General features: G+C 39.0%; 1 protein-coding gene across 4 annotated transcripts in view; it reads right to left on the reverse strand.

The window, feature by feature from the left end:
• Positions 1 to 347: 347 nt before the first annotated feature.
• The window catches only part of hook3 (hook microtubule-tethering protein 3), an 80,301-nt gene continuing 64,608 nt past the window's right edge, over positions 348 to 16,040 (reverse strand). For 2 of the 4 annotated variants that reach the window (XM_080194983.1, XM_080194974.1), the window contains 3 exons: positions 9,687 to 9,758; positions 7,275 to 7,411; positions 348 to 3,560 (listed from right to left, as the gene is read on the reverse strand). In XM_080194983.1, coding sequence (XP_080051109.1) covers positions 3,386 to 3,560; positions 7,275 to 7,411; positions 9,687 to 9,758 — 384 coding nt within the window. In that variant the 3' untranslated portion in view covers positions 348 to 3,385. Of the gene's footprint in view, positions 3,561 to 7,270; positions 7,412 to 9,686; positions 9,759 to 16,040 lie in introns of those variants that run through there. The other 2 variants (XM_080194989.1, XM_080194996.1) reach the window with 2 other exon arrangements.

The raw sequence follows: 16,040 nt of genomic DNA on the forward strand, positions 1-16,040 counted from the left end.
CCATAAGGAATTTAGCCAGAACTTTCAAATCAGACATACTTGTATGGTTTAAACAATGGGTATCGACTAGCCTATTCCACCTGGAGTGCTTTGACATCAAACAGAATATCTACTGGCATTTTTTTTGGTGATGCAACATATCTGCCTTCACAAGATGTCTGAAGACCAATGCCAGTTAAATTCCAGTCATTTGTAGAAGACGTGAAGTAAAACAAGAAAGATTTAACACAAATGTTGCTGTTTTGCCATAACGTATTGTTAACTCTGCTTCCTACAGTTTTATTGCTGAGTTACTATCAATCGTAAAACTACCTTGATAACAAATGAATAAAATTAACACATTTCTGAACTATTGACAGACTTTATTTACAATATATTGAACTGTACATTTTTTGCAGCATGTGGAGCATTTGGGTCAAAGATACATTGAGGAAAGATACTGTGTAGCATATTGTTCACTTTGTGAACATTTCCTGAACCCAGTTCTGTCGGTTTATAGTATGTACATAATTTATATAAGCAGCATGTAGATTGGCAGTTACACAATGTGATTAAAGCAGAGAAGAAACTCAAGTACATAAAGAACACTAATAATTTTAACATGTTTTGGGACAGAGAAACAAACAACTTTTCCTTAATCCTCCAACATTGTGCCTGCAATACTGCATGTCAAAAAGACAAAAAGGTAAATAAATATAATACTATGTTATTGTGCAAAGCCTAAAATCTTGCACTGTGACCTTTTTCCATTTGCAGATCAAAGTTGTCAAAGCAGAAAATTATTGGATTGTAAACAGGAACATGTTATAACAAAAGCCAGGGAAAAGTAAATTAAAAGCAGCCTAAGCAAATGAATAAAGTATTAGAATCATTAACATTCGTGTAAGTACTGAGGTGCCTGATGTTTTTGTAAGCTTTCTCGTACATCTTAAATGAGTTTCATTGTGGATAGCCCCCACACAATATACCAGCTGAAAAACTGGTTTACAAATGGCACAAAATGGTACCATGGGTACATGCATAATAAGATTTTTGTGCTCAGGTTGGCATTCAGTGCCAGTGGAATCATAATTTCACTTTGGACAACTAGTGTATGCACCATCAGGTACAGAAAACCTGTTCTAGTTTGTCCAACAACAGTATCCCACTAATGCATCAGTTTGAAATATTCTGATTTTAACCTAGTCATCCTGACAGTATTTTAGATTAACAATTTAGTGTGAATGGGTAATTTTTCATCACTGACCCATTTGGAACTAGATTTAGCATCTCCAAATTAATTTAAACTTCTAGCAGAAATAAAAGACCATCAGTTTCTGTTAGATTGACACTAGGTTCCAGAAAAGAGTAGTGTGCTTAACCACTGTGGCTCCCAGTTCCTTTTAGTAATATGTCCAAACTTAGATTGGATCTATAGAGGACCTGGAGCCATTACATTTGTTGTATAGGCAGGTTAGAAAATTGAAACAGCAGCGGGTTAATAGATTATGCATCCAAACTCAAAGTCATGCAAATGCTGGAAAGCCATGCTGCAGATCATGCAATCACGTCACTGCAAATGAAGAACAAGAACACATTATTAAAGGAAAAAGGAACTAAAAAACAAAATACATTAATTTGAGTGACTTTTACATAATATCTAATGGGAGGGGTTAATGTTGCTAGGTTTGATAATCATTGGTATGAAATATGTTAGAAAACAAACATAACAGTTAAAGATATTGCAATGGACACTAACTCATCATGCTTGCCATTATATTCTTGCATTAATACACCATGTAAATAGTCACCAATTGTTCAAAAATGAGCAAGTCAAAATTTTCTAGATCAGGTGCTATTTGAGAATCATTACTGAAGAGTAATGTAACCTGCGTAAGCAACAACAGTATGTGATAAATGAAGAGGATAGTTTTGTTTGAATGACTCCTATTGATAATAATTAAGGGCACTAACAGCATTCAATACTAATGCATAGTTTTCGTAATGTAAATGTTACTTATGGCAGATTGTCTCATTCATAATTTCTGCTACCCAAGCCATTATGAAGCAAGTGTTGGAAGCTCATATATAAGTTTGTAGAGTACAGCAATATTGTAATTTGTGATTTATCCAAGTATATTGTAAAATAATACTGATTTAATGCAAGGCTTAAAAGCTTCAAATATCTTCACATACTTTCAGCATAGGAAGAAATAAAGCACAGTAAATCTTTCTATACGTTTGCTGGCTCTAAAACTACAGAGAATTATTTATTCAACTTGTTTTTGAGCAGATTGCTCTCAGAACATATTGTTCAGTCTAAGGAAATATATCTAAACTGCCAATCAGATAATTTATCTCACTATCAAACACTGCAGTGAAGTATATAATTTAAGCAGAAATATGTCTTTATTAAAAAGGGGTAGCTTTGTTCAAAGAAACCAGCATGGATTTAGAATGGTAGGGCCTCCCTAATTAACTTTGAGGATATTACAAATTAAATGAAATAGTTTGACAAATATTTTGGGACCAGCTAGATGGAGTAGTCTTTATGGGCCCTGTACTTCCCTGCATAATTAAACTTAAAGCCAAGAAAATCCAGGATAGAATATAGGACCAGTCAAGAACTTGGTTATAAAGGAAATTGAGGTGTATCGTCAACCTGTTGGGAGCTATTAAGGAAGGATGCTATAGGGGACATTTTAAAATCTGAATATCATATATAACAAACTAAGTGGATCAAATTTGGAAGGCTACCTCTTGAGCAGTAGAGACAAGAACAAAGCTCAAGATTTCCAAAAGAACTCAAGACTGGCTATGTATCAATGCATAGGTCAAAATCAAATGAAGTGACTACAGTTGAATTTACACATCTTTAGAAAAGGACCCAAAGTTAATAGACACACCATTTCCAACTTGCAGCCAATGTGACCTAATGTTTCAAACTGGTTATATATGAGAACTGGTGGAAGCCCATGAAGTTATAAAGAATTCCAATATACTGATGGGACCACAATTCATACCATTGCAATACAAATGGAAATACTAAATTTAACTGCTGATGATAAAGTACCAACTCTGCTTCTCTCTACAAATGATGCTTGACCTGCTGAGTGTTTTGGCCATTTTGTGTGTTTATATTTAAATTATTGCATCCAGTTCTCAGCAGCACACCATAAGGGGAGATGTATATTTATGTTGTGAAGGACACAACAGAAAAAAGACCAATCCCAATGAAAAGCAAGAGAAACTTCACCTTTATGGTCTGGAAATACGACCATCAAGGCAGACCACAAAGTATATAGCACAGGAATATAAATTCATATTGCTACTTCAGAAAGAAGGAAAGCAAAGTGGAAAGGATTGAAAATAAATCTAGAACAGGGATCAGTTTGAAGTACTTCTCTTAAAGAGTGATAAATGTTTGAAATAATATGCCAGGCAAGATAGAAAAGGCAAAAATATTAGGTTTGTTCCAAATAGCGCTGGATGCTGTGATGGAAGTGTTGTTGTCCCAGAGAGAGCAGATTTGATGGCTGAATGGTCTTTTCTCATGATAGAAAATGCTGATAGCTGAAATACTAAGAAAGAAAATATTGTTTCAAACACTGATTACGATGAGTGAGAAAGAGAAGGGGTAAGATGGGGAGGGGAGGAGGGTGGGGGAGGAGTGCAAATAGATAAGCCAGGGGGAGAGGAAGACCGACACGCGGGGGGATTGATCTCTTTAAAATTAAGTACAGCCTAAATATATAAAATTAATATTCTAATTTGTTTTTAAACAAGTTTGATACTAGTTTGAATAATGCCTCAGATTATTTGCATGTATGTACTTCAGCATAAACAATGGAGCGTAAACATGTGATTTAAAGACATACTAAAGAAATTCTAGATTTACGATCTGTCCTGTAACGCAGTTCAATTCTATAGGACTTATAAAAGAAAAGTTTACATATTTTGTGTAATATAATAATGATAATCCAAGCAGAATAATTTTAACTTGCAAAACATTTGATACATATTGCATTTTACCCTTAGTGCTGAAAGTCTAACTAAAAATAACTTTCAATCCAATGACAAAATATTATATTTATCCAAAGAATATAAAGTAAATTCTAGAAAATTATAGCATCAAATATATTGGCCCAGGTTTTGCGATAAGAACAATGGTGAGACTTTCAGTACTCACGGTTAGATAGCAGCTTCTGGTGTCTGCACATGTAGAAACCAGGAAGCCTTGTCCATTATTTCCAGTTCCTACACAAACTTTGCTACACTGGCATTTTGCTGAGAAACTCAGCATTCAAACACATGGTGGTTGTGAAGTTGCAGAACTTACTAATAGAAATTGATTAAATATGCCTGAAAAATTGCCCATTTGTGTGAATTTTCAATATTCTGATAAATCTTAACTAATGACACACAACCTCTGATATCTCACCCTGAGATTTGGCATTCAAATATACGAAGGGCATGAGGTTGCAGTAGCTACTCACTAAAAAGGGCTAGTCTATTCAAGTGTATTTTTAAATGGCAAAAGTCCTGGTAACTACTAAACATCATTGGCACAGAGAAATTACAAGTGTCAAGTCTCATTCCTTTAAATTTTAATTATTAGAAAAAGTTTTTAAAAAAATTTAAAAAGAACTCGTCTTCTCTTTCAAATTCAGTACATGATTTTTACATTAAATTAAATGTTCTAACTTCCTGGTTTAGACTGCAAGCCTCAGTAAGGTTTCTTCAATTTGACTGATTTGAAGGTACATGGCGTAGTTGCTTGCCCTGTCCAACCAGGTCCTAGATTATCTGTAGAAGGTGCCACACTGTATCAGATGCCAAAGATAATTAGCTGTCATGCAAAAGCCCACAAAAAGTCTGAGTAGCTGTAAGTGTAAAGAGCAGCAGAAGCCATTTGTTCATTGCTAATCGCAAAATCCGGGCCATTTTCTTCCACTGGACTTTGGAACTTAACTTAGTAAAATGATTTTGTTGCAAGAAGTTTACAAAAATAAGTCCAAACACAATTGAGGGGGGCACTGATGTTGAATTACATACAAGCATACAAATAGGAGCAGGATTAGGTCATTCAGTCCCTCAAGCCTGCTGCTCACTTGCAAAATTTTGACGAAAGAGCCAGAAACCATAGAGAAGTTGCATTATAACATAAATGGGAGAATCCCCATGGAAATTCATCCTCCATGCATTCTGGGGCTGCTTGAATGTAACAATGTTAACCAGATAGGTTTATTCATTCACTCATAATTTTATTTTGCACTTGATACTTTTTCATATTGCATATTTTACTTGCAGCACAAGTGCATTATAACATATATTTAAAAATTACATTGTATATCGACTCTACCAGGAATTGAACTTGAATCATTTCTCAATGTTGCCCTAAAAGTAAACATAGAATGGCTCAGGGATGATGTCAGAAAGCAATTCTTTCTCCCCCAAAAATCTGTTGCGGCTACGTCTATTGAAAATGTCAAAACTAAGACTTATTGGTTTCAGATCAAGGGATAAGACAGTAATTGGAGTTAAGATAGAGTTCAACCACAAACTGTAACAGATTTGAAGGGCTTAATGGTCTACTACCATTTGTATGATTTATCAATGATTGTACCATGATCGATGAGTGTAGGTTAATTAAATGGAACAGCCTGATTCCTTCTGTCAGCCATGACACTCCCAGAGTCGGAGGCCCAGACAGATGAAGACTCTGCCATTGGAAGAAGGCAGAGCTGCAGAGATATTGAGAATTATTTACTCGATAAAACAAGTGCATCTTGGGGTGATAAATATAGGATTTCAGTGAAGCATTAGATCTAGAGAGCTGGTAAATCTCATTTGTCACTTTTCAAGAGATCTTTTGACCTAGTAAAACAGATACCAACTGGAGAAGGAAAAGCTCTTCTCATATCCAGTTTTAACATTTGAGATAATTTACAAATCTGCATTGTTGACAGAGAATTCATGATTTTGATTAGCTTATTGGAAAATTATTTGATTAAATAAAGTTAGTAATTAACAGTAAATGCAGTGTTGGGCTCATTTGTCATGCAGTTCAAACACTTTACAATGACTCAAAAATTTTGAAAAAATTATGATCTATTTAAGTACTCGTAATTGGATCATAATTTACTAGAATGCAAATTAACTGGTCTCTTGTACTTTAACTCCAACATTGTTCATTTAAAGTCACAAGCAATTTTTAACTACCACTTTAGATTTTTTAGTACATCCCATTGTAAAAGATGTCAGCACTGCAAAATACTGTAGGATACTTTTCTTCTACCACTGATAAGCAATGCAGAGCCAGCATCAAATATTGATTGGCAATAGTTGATCTTCACTTTTATCAAAACTCAGTATTAAATGGAAACATATCCGTTTCCAAGCCATTCTTACAGTCACACTGATGAGAAAGCCAATTTACAAAATTGTAGGAGTTTTAGCTGTTCACAGAACTGGCCAAATCTAACCAAATTTTCCATACATGAAAGGAAAGATATGGGAACAAGATCTGTAAAGGACATTATGTTAAATCATTATATGAACCAAAGTTAATTATTGCAATTGTTTTTAAAAATGTCCTAATGGCTTTATTTCTTCATAATAGTCTCACCACAACATGAAACTGATAAGGCTACATAAAGAATGGAGTGAGAAAAGGCCATTTGACCAGTCAAACTCGTGTAAGGTAGATGCCATGTACAATCATTATTGACCATATGCTTCCTATCTCATCATGATTTGTTGATCTTCTACATTAAGGATCTATTTATATAAACAATAAAATGAAACAATTTAAATCAAATGAAAAAGATGAAACAAAATAATAAAAGCAAAATACTGCAAATGCTGGAGATCTGGGATAAAAACAAAGTACTGGAAAAATTCACATCTGGTAATCATATTAGACTCAAAACATTAACACTTTATTTCTCTTGACAGAATCAGCCAGACTGACTGAGTTATTCCAGCACTTCCTGTTTTTAACCAGTTGTGGGAATTAAAAGCTGCACAGGAAAGTATTCCCAAACAAGAGTGCTAAATAAATTATGCAAGTGAGAGAATGTGGAAGAAAAATTATTCCACCAGTAATTTTATATTACACTTGTGGCTTAAAACTTCATGCGTAAGCTAAATAATCAATACATTCAATAGAAACATTAACGCAAAGTTTTAAAAATTCAACAATGAACTGAAGGAAGTTTCCATGTGGCTGAAGATGCTCATTTAAATTATATGTTGTATGATTGGTGTTGCAGCCATTGGCTGTTATCTTCTACCTTGCTGTAGCTGGTTGAACGTGTCCAGGATAAGGTCGCCGTGTACTTGTTGCTTGTCTCTGTCTAGCTAGGAAGGACTGTCCTGAACCAGTGCTGGCAAGTCTTTCTTCTGCTGCTTTCTTATGAAGAGCCATTCCCTATTCAGTGAGGCAAAGAAATACAGTCATTTACTACAAGCATGGGCAAATTCAAAATCTGATAGTGGAGCAGATAAAAACTGATTTCTTGACCTCTGCCCTACCTAACAAGAAACACCTCTCGTCTGGACACAAAAGTCAGGAAAAAAAAGGTTGGAGATGCATAATACTGGGCCTCCATTTCTACCAGCCTTCCAGAGGGTTTCTAAGGTTTTTCTTGCAACTGAGGAAAAGGGCCAACTGCCTCAGTTCTCCAACTCTGTGGCCTTGGCACTCAAACACAAAGAGACAGTGGAGCTTTCCACAGATTAGAGGATTTGAACAAGTCTGATAGCTTGTTCCGAGGTAAGGAAATTTTCATTGACACTTCAATTTTCAAGCTTTGTCGCTGTCTGGGTCCTACTCTCCAAAGGTCAGATCTCTAACTGTGCGTTATACATCTCCCTGGCTCATCTGTATTCAAGCCCTGTCAGGTGGAGGGCCTTATTTATTTACTCATTCTTGAGATATCAGCATCGCCGACAAGGCCAATGTTTGATGTCCACCCATTACTGCCCTTGAGAATGTGTTGGTGGGCTGCCTTCTTGAACCACGGCACCCTACGTGGTGTAGGTACACCCAGGAAGGAAATTTCAGGATTTTCACCTAGCGATGGCAAAGGAAAGGTGATATAATTCCAAGTCAGGATAATGAGTGACTGGGAACACATAGGTGGTGATGTTTCCATGTGCCTGCTGCCTATGTTCTTCTAGGTGGTGGAGGTTCCAGATTTGGAAGGTGCTGTTGAAGAAGCCTTGTGACAGTCTATCTTGTAAATGGTGCACACTGCATCTGACAGATGTCTATGGTAGTGGATCGTTGTCAATCAAGTGTTTTTTTTTGTTTTGGATGATTTGAGCTTCTTGGAGCTACGCGTATCTGGGCAAGAATATTTCATCACTCCTGACTTCTTCACTGTAAATGACGGAAAGGGCTTGGGGAGTCAAGAGCTGAGTTACTGTCCCAGCCTCTGTCTTGTTTTCGCAGCCACAATATTTATGTGATTGGTTCAATTGCATTTCTGGTTGATGGCCTATAATCATAACATGTTAACTGCTCAAATCACTTATAAGATGATCTCATCAAGTGTATAAATGTGGGATTAAAATGTATTTTCAATGTCAGGACAAGATTAAATATATATATTAAATCTTTTAAATTGTAAATATGATTGCACACAGCTTTTCATAGCATTTCCAATAATACAATATTTACAAACAGATAAAAATACTATTTGTGATACTGTTCACATTTGTGAATTTCTGTATTACAGTTTACATTGCATAAATGATTTGCAGATTTTTTTTTTCCAAACTGACAGATTACATAAATTGGGAAAGAGGGTATTTATTTAATAAAGAAAAGGCAAACCAAATGCAAAGGGACCAAGACAGCTAGGAAAGGTGGATACATGAGTGTCACAAAGCATTCAATGAGGAACAATGAAAGGCATTGAGATTAGGGAACAGAAACAGTAGGAATACAAGTTAAATAGTTCTGGGCTACAGGACACAACATAGAAGGTTGAAGGGTATTTGTGGATAGCTCACTGCTATCAGTAAAGGAGGCAGCACTGAATTTTAAGAGTACCTCACTATTCATTTCCTATCACTCTGACACTGTTCCACCACCATCATTTGTCTCCTGAGATGCAGTAAGTTGCCACTCCACTTTGAGAACTGCCCAGTGTGTGGTAGCGATAAGGGAAGCTAACTGGATCTTGGGACTTGCAGCTAAAGAGATAGATCATAAATCCCAGGAGATTATAATAAGTCTGTTAACAGCTGTTAACTGTAAAGGCCAGACTTGGCACACTACGAAGAGTTCTGGTCTATGCACTGGAGACAGGACAGAAAAGGTAGTCAAATGATGCCGAGAGATAATAATCAAGATTTTTATTAAGGAAATAGCTACATAAAATCTGAAAACATGTTTGTCATTACCTCAAACTATAGAGTAACAGGTTCAATCTTAGAAGAAAGAAATGAAAATGAACAGTTAGTTGTTTGAAACTATGCAGAGGATGATGAAAGCATGGTCTGGACTGCCAGTAAGCCAGGTGCAGTGAAATTCAAAGGAAAGTTAGATAAATACCGCATTTGAAATTGTGGGCAATTGAAATGCATTAGTTTTCAGAACTAACTGCACAGATTAGAGCTTTCGCAAGGCCCACAATTTTCTACCTTATTCTAGAACTTCATTTGCCAAGAATTTTTTTATTTTTTTGTTCTCTTACCATGTTATACCATGCACTAACAATCAGCTTCTCCTCATGATCTCTCTGAATCTTTGTCTTCTCATACTCTTTCTACAAGCAAAATGGTTCAAAAGAAAAAACACATTTTAGTCCAAAAACACTACTGTTTTTGTCTAACTTATATAGTCTTTAATTTGAAGATAAACCAAAAGCCTGAAGTGGAATAATCTTGAATGTAATGTGCTAGATAATAGAAAACATTCCACAAGAGATTCACTGGTAGATAACACAAGTATCGTTTTGGTTCATTCAACTGATAACAACATTTGGAGGAAAACAGGTTCTATTTACGTATCTAAGGATGTTTCAAATGGCTTAAATTATTTTTGAACTACAACAACTTGATAGGCAAATACTGAAGACATTTTGCAATAGGAAGATAACAAACAGCAATGAAATAAGTGAACAATTAGCTCATTTGTGATTCAGTGGTGGTTGGAGAGAAAGTTCGATCACAAGATACTGCTTTTTTTTTTAAAAGAGCAAGATAGACAGGACCTTAAACATGAAAATGCAAACTGGGAGGGAAGATGGTGGTGTAGTGGCATTGTCACTGGACTAGTAATCGACAAACCCAAGGTAATGCTCTGGGGACTCTGGCAGATGGTGAAATTTGAATTCAATAAAGATCTTAAATTTAAAGTCTAATGATGACCTTGCAACCATTCTAATTCACTAAATTATTTTAGGGAAGGAAATCTGCCATTCTTACCTGGTCTGGCCTACAACTGGCCCTTAATTCTTAGCATTAAACCACTAAAAGGTCTAAAGGAATTAAATCGCCTGGCATCGACCAAGGCACTGTAAACAACAACAAGAAACTCAGCCTTACTAACATCTGGGGGCTAGTGCCAAAATTAGGAAGCTGTCTCATAGACTAGTCAAGCAACAGCCAGACATGGTCATACTTAAGGAATCATACCTTATAGATAATATCCCAGACATCACCATCCCAATCCATACATCTGTCCCACCGGCAGAACAGCCCCAGCAAATGTGATGGTGGCATTGTGGTATACAGTCAGGAGGACGTTGCCCTGGGAACCCTCAAAATTAACTTCCCAAGTTTCATAGCATCAGGTCAAACTTAAGCAAGGAGACCCCCTATTGATTACCAAGAAACACTCCCTCTTAGCTAATGAATCAGTATTCCTCCATGTTGAACAACATTTGCAGGAAGCACTGAAGGTGGCACGGGGTGCAGAATGTACTTTGGGTGGGGTTCTTCTAGGTCCATCAACCAGAGTGGCTCAGTAGTACCATTAGAGACCACAATGGCCGAGTCCTAAATGACACACTGCTAGACTGGTCTGTGAGAGGTGTTGCGGGAACCAACAAGAGGGAAAAACCTACTCGACCTCATCCTCATCAATCTGCCTGTCGCAGTCCATGACAGTTTCAGTGACCATTGCATAGCTCTTGTGGAGACAAAGTCCCATCCTCACATTCAGGATATCCTCCATCGTATTGTGTGGTTGTACCACATTGCTAAATGGAATACATTTAGAACAGATCTCATAACTCAATAGTGCGCAATCATGAGGTGCTGTGAGCCACCAGCAATAACAGAATGTACTCAAACACAATCGGTAAACTTGTGGCCCAGTATATCTCCCATTACAACCAAGCCAAGGGATCAACCCTGGTTCAATGAAGAATGCAGGCAAGGATGCCAAAAACAAGTCATATCTAGAAGTGAGGTCTCAACCCGCTGAAGCTGCAACGCAAGACTAGGTGCATGCCAAACAGCAAGCAATAGATGGAACTAAGTGATTCCTCAACCATTGGGTCAGATCTAACCTCTGCAGTCCTGCCACATTCAGTCATGAATTGTGGTGGACAATTAAGCAACTCACTGAAAGGGGAAGCTCTACAAATATCCTCATCCTGCATCAATGATGGAGGAGTCCAGGACATTAGTGCAAAAGAAAAGGCTGAAGCATTTGCACCAATCTTCACGTAGATTCATTCTGGCCTCCTTTGGAGGTCTCTGGCATCACAAATGCCTATTCTCAACCAAACTGATCCACTCGACATGATATCGAGAAAGGCCTGAAGATACTGAAAACTACAAAAGGTGAAGGACCCTGGCAATGTTTTGGAAATAGCACCGAAAACTTGTACTACAGAACTTGTCACATCTGTAGCCAAGATGTCCCAGAAAAGCTACAACACTGACATCTACGCTGCAATGTGGAAAAATGTCCAGGTAGATCCTCTACTCGAAAAGCAGGACAAATCCAACCCAGCCAATTATTGTCCCCATCAGTCTACTCTTCATTATCGGTAAAGTGATGGAAGGGGTCAACAACAATGCTAGAGACATCACTATGAAGAGGCATTTAGTCATCAATTATCTGCTCACATCGATACTCAGTTTGGGTTCCCTCAGGACCACTCAGTCCCCGACTTCATTACAGCTTTGGTTCAAACATGGACAAAAGAGTTGGACTCCCGAGGTGAGGTGAAAGTGACTTCCCTTGACAGTGAGCCACATTTGACCAGGTGTGGCATCAAAAAGCTCGAGCCAAGTTGGAGTCAATGATAATCACAAGGAAAATTCTGCTGGTTGGAGTCAAACCTGGCACAGGAAGGTGGTTATGGTTGTTAGAGATCAATCATTTCAGTTCCAGGACATCTCTGCAGGAGTTCCTCACAGTAGTGATCTAGTCCAACCATCTTCAGCTGCTTCATCAATGACCTGCCTCTTCCTTCACAGAGGCAAAAATTGGAATGTTTGCTGATAATTGCACAATGTGCAGCACCATTCACGATTCCTCAAATACTGAAGAAGTTCAGATAAAAATCGAGCAAGACCTGGACAAAATCCAGACATGGGATGACAAGTGCCAAGTAATATATGCACCGTACAAGTGCCAAGCAATTACCAACACCAACAAGAGAGAATCTAACTATCACCCCTTGACATTCAATATATTACCATCACTGAATCTCCCACGATCAACATTGTGGTGGGGGTGGGGTCGGAAGATTACCATCGTCTAAAAGCTGAACTGGATTAACCACATACTGTGGCTAGAAGAGCAAATCAGGGGTCAGGAATACTATTGTAATTAATTCACTTCCTGAGTCCTCAAAGCATGTCCACCACCTACAAGGCACAAGTTAGGAGTGTTGATGGAATACTGCCACTCAGGGCAAAGCAATCCATTTGATTGGCATCCATCCACAAACATTCACTCCTTCCACCACCAACACACAATGGAAGCAGTGTGTACCATCTACAAGATGCACTGCAGGAACTCACCAGGCCTCCTTAGACAGCACTTTCCAAACGCACAACCTTTATCATCAAGTTTCCCTCCAAGCCACTCATTGTCCAGATTTGGAACCATATCACTTTCTCCACTGTCGCTCCATCAAAATCCTGGAACTCTCTCCCTAATAGCACTGTGGGTGGACCTATACCTCATGGACGGCATGGTAGCTTCAGGACCTGGGTTCGATTCCTGGCTTCGATCACTGTCTGCATGGGTTTCCTTCAGGTACTCTGGATTCCTCCCACAGTCCAAAGATGTGCGGGCTAGGTTGATTGGCCTAACTGCTAACCTCTACAAATTTTTATCCAAACTCTCAAAAACAAATGTCTAAATGTGGGTTAGGAGGATTGGCAATGTAAATTGCCCTTAGTGTCAGGGCAAAAGCAGTGTAAATACATGGGGTTATGGGGATAGGGCCTTGGTGGGATTGTTGACGGTGCAGGCTTGATGGGCTGAATGGCCTCCTTCTGCACTGTAGAGATTCTATGATTCTATGAAATTAATGAGTTTCAAGCTAAGTAAAAGGATGTTCATATTAGCTGTGACATTGGAAAATGCCATGGAATTCACAGTTTAGGCTGAAGTAGTTTGGGCTTTTCAATATGGACACTTAATACTAACTTCTAAGGCAAGCTAAAAGAACTGGAGTAGAAACCTTGGATTTGTTAAACTAAACTGAAATGCGCCAGCATTCTGGGAAGTTGAAGGCAGTCTAGTTGGTGTGTACATGGACTTTTAAAAGATATTTGATAATGTCCCATACAATGGACATGAGCAAAATTGAAGTTCACAGGAGTAGAGGCAGCAGCAACTTGGACAGAACTGGAAAGCTGAGTGGGCAGTTATTTATCAGACTGGAGGGAAATATATAGTGGTGTCTCCTCAGTAATTGATACTGCTGCTCTATCACTACTGCTCTTTTCAATACATATTAATTACTCAGACTTGGCTAGGGGAAGCATAACGAAATTTTGCAGAGAACAAAATAACTGGAAATGTAGTAGACAAAGGGGAGGACATTGGCAGAATTCAGGAGGACATATACAGATTGGTGAATGGGCAGACACATGGCAGAAGAAACATAATGCAGAGAAATGTGCAGTGATGTATTTTGGAAGGAAGAATGAGGAGTTACAACATTAATTAAATGGCACAATTTTAAAGGAGATGCAGTAACAGGTATTTGGGGTTTCACTTCCCTGAATCTTTAAGTGGTAGAGAGGTTATAAAGCTGTTTTAAAAAAAACTGACATGATCCTTGACTTAAAGGCACACAGTACAGGAACAAGAAAGTCATGCTAAATCTTAATAAAACATTGGCATGACTTTAGCTGGCATACTTGGCCTGATCTTCCTGTGTGCCAGTGTCGAATTGCCATTCCATGCCCAATGTCCTACCTTGATTCTTTTTTGATCCTATTTCACTTGATCTTCTGACTCAGGGTAGGCAAGATCAAGGCAATGCAGTACATGCCCCATGCCCAGCATCAAAGACTAGTAGAGTTGAAATTCAGGAGGTTAAGTTTAAAGATCCATTGAAATGTAATGGTCCGTGACAGGGTAAGGAGAATGTAAGTGATTAAGGTAAGTATATAGGAGCAATCAGGGAGTGGGGTAAAGCCTCTGAAGAGTCGGGGGAGTGAGGGGGTGGAAACTTTTTTGTTTCGATTTTCACGGAGGAGGACGTGAATAATTTGCCGGGTGTTAGCAATGGAAAGGTGGTAGGACTGGAGGGTCTCAATGACATTATTGTTACTAGAGAGGCGGTGCTCGACAGACTGGAGGGACTGATTGTGGACAAGTCCCCAGGACCAGATGGAATGCATCCAAGGGTTCTGAAAGAAATGGCGGAGGTGATAGCGGATGCCTTGGTGGTTATTTTCCAAACGTCGCTGGATTCCGGGGAAGAGCCGGAAGATTGGAAAACGGCTAATGTTACGCCGTTGTTTAAGAAGGGTGGCAGGCAAAAGGCAGGGAATTATAGGCCGGTTAGTTTAACGTCTGTTGTAGGTAAAATGTTAGAATCCGTCATCAAGGAGGAAATAGCGAGGCATCTTGAGGGGAATTGCTTGATAGAGCAGACGCAGCACGGTTTCGTTAAGGGGAAGTCGTGTCTGACAAATTTATTGGAGTTCTATGAGGATGTGTCTAGGGCGGTGGATGTGGTCTTTCTTGATTTTCAGAAGGCGTTTGACAAGATACCTCACAAGAGGTTATTGCAGAAGGTAGGGGGGCATGAAGTTGGGGGTAGGGTGTTAGCGTGGCTAGAGGATTGGTTGTCAAATAGGAGGCAGAGAGTGGGGGTCAATGGGTGCTATTCGGATTGGCGGTTGGTGACTAGTGGAGTGCCCCAGGGGTCGGTGCTGGGGCCTCAGCTATTTACCATTTATATAGATGATCTGGAGGAGGGAACCGAGTGTATGGTGTCGAAATTTGCTGATGACACCAGGATTGGTGGAACGGCAAATTGCGCGGAGGGTGTGGAGAGTCTGCAGAAGGATCTAGATAGGCTGGGTGAATGGGCCAGGAACTGGCAAATGGAATTTAATGTTGGCAAGTGCGAGGTGGTCCACTTTGGTAGGAATAATGGTAGGAAGGACTATTACTTACATGGCGAAAAACTGCAGCAGGCGACAGTGCAGAGGGACCTCGGGGTCCTTGTGCATGAGTCGCAAAAACCCAGCCTGCAGGTGCAGCAGGTGGTCAGGAAGGCTAATGGGATGCTGGCTTTCATAGCGAGGGGGATTGAATATAAAAGTAGGGAGGTCTTGCTGCGGCTGTATAGGGCATTGGTGAGGCCACAGCTGGAGTACTGTGTGCAGTTTTGGTCGCCGCACTTACGCAAGGATATTTTGGCCTTGGAGGGAGTGCAGAGGAGGTTTACTAGGCTGATACCGGAGTTGAGGGGGTTGAGCTATGAGGAGAGGCTGAATAAACTAGGCTTGTACTCGTTAGAGTTTAGAAGAATGAGGGGAGATCTCATTGAGACGTATAAGATGATGAATGGGATGGATAGGATAGAGGTGGAGAGACTCTTCCCGCTCAAAAAAGA

This window comes from Carcharhinus amblyrhynchos, chromosome 1 (genome assembly GCF_965287045.1).
Source record: "Carcharhinus amblyrhynchos chromosome 1, sCarAmb.v2.hapA, whole genome shotgun sequence".
NCBI lineage: Eukaryota > Metazoa > Chordata > Chondrichthyes > Carcharhiniformes > Carcharhinidae > Carcharhinus > Carcharhinus amblyrhynchos.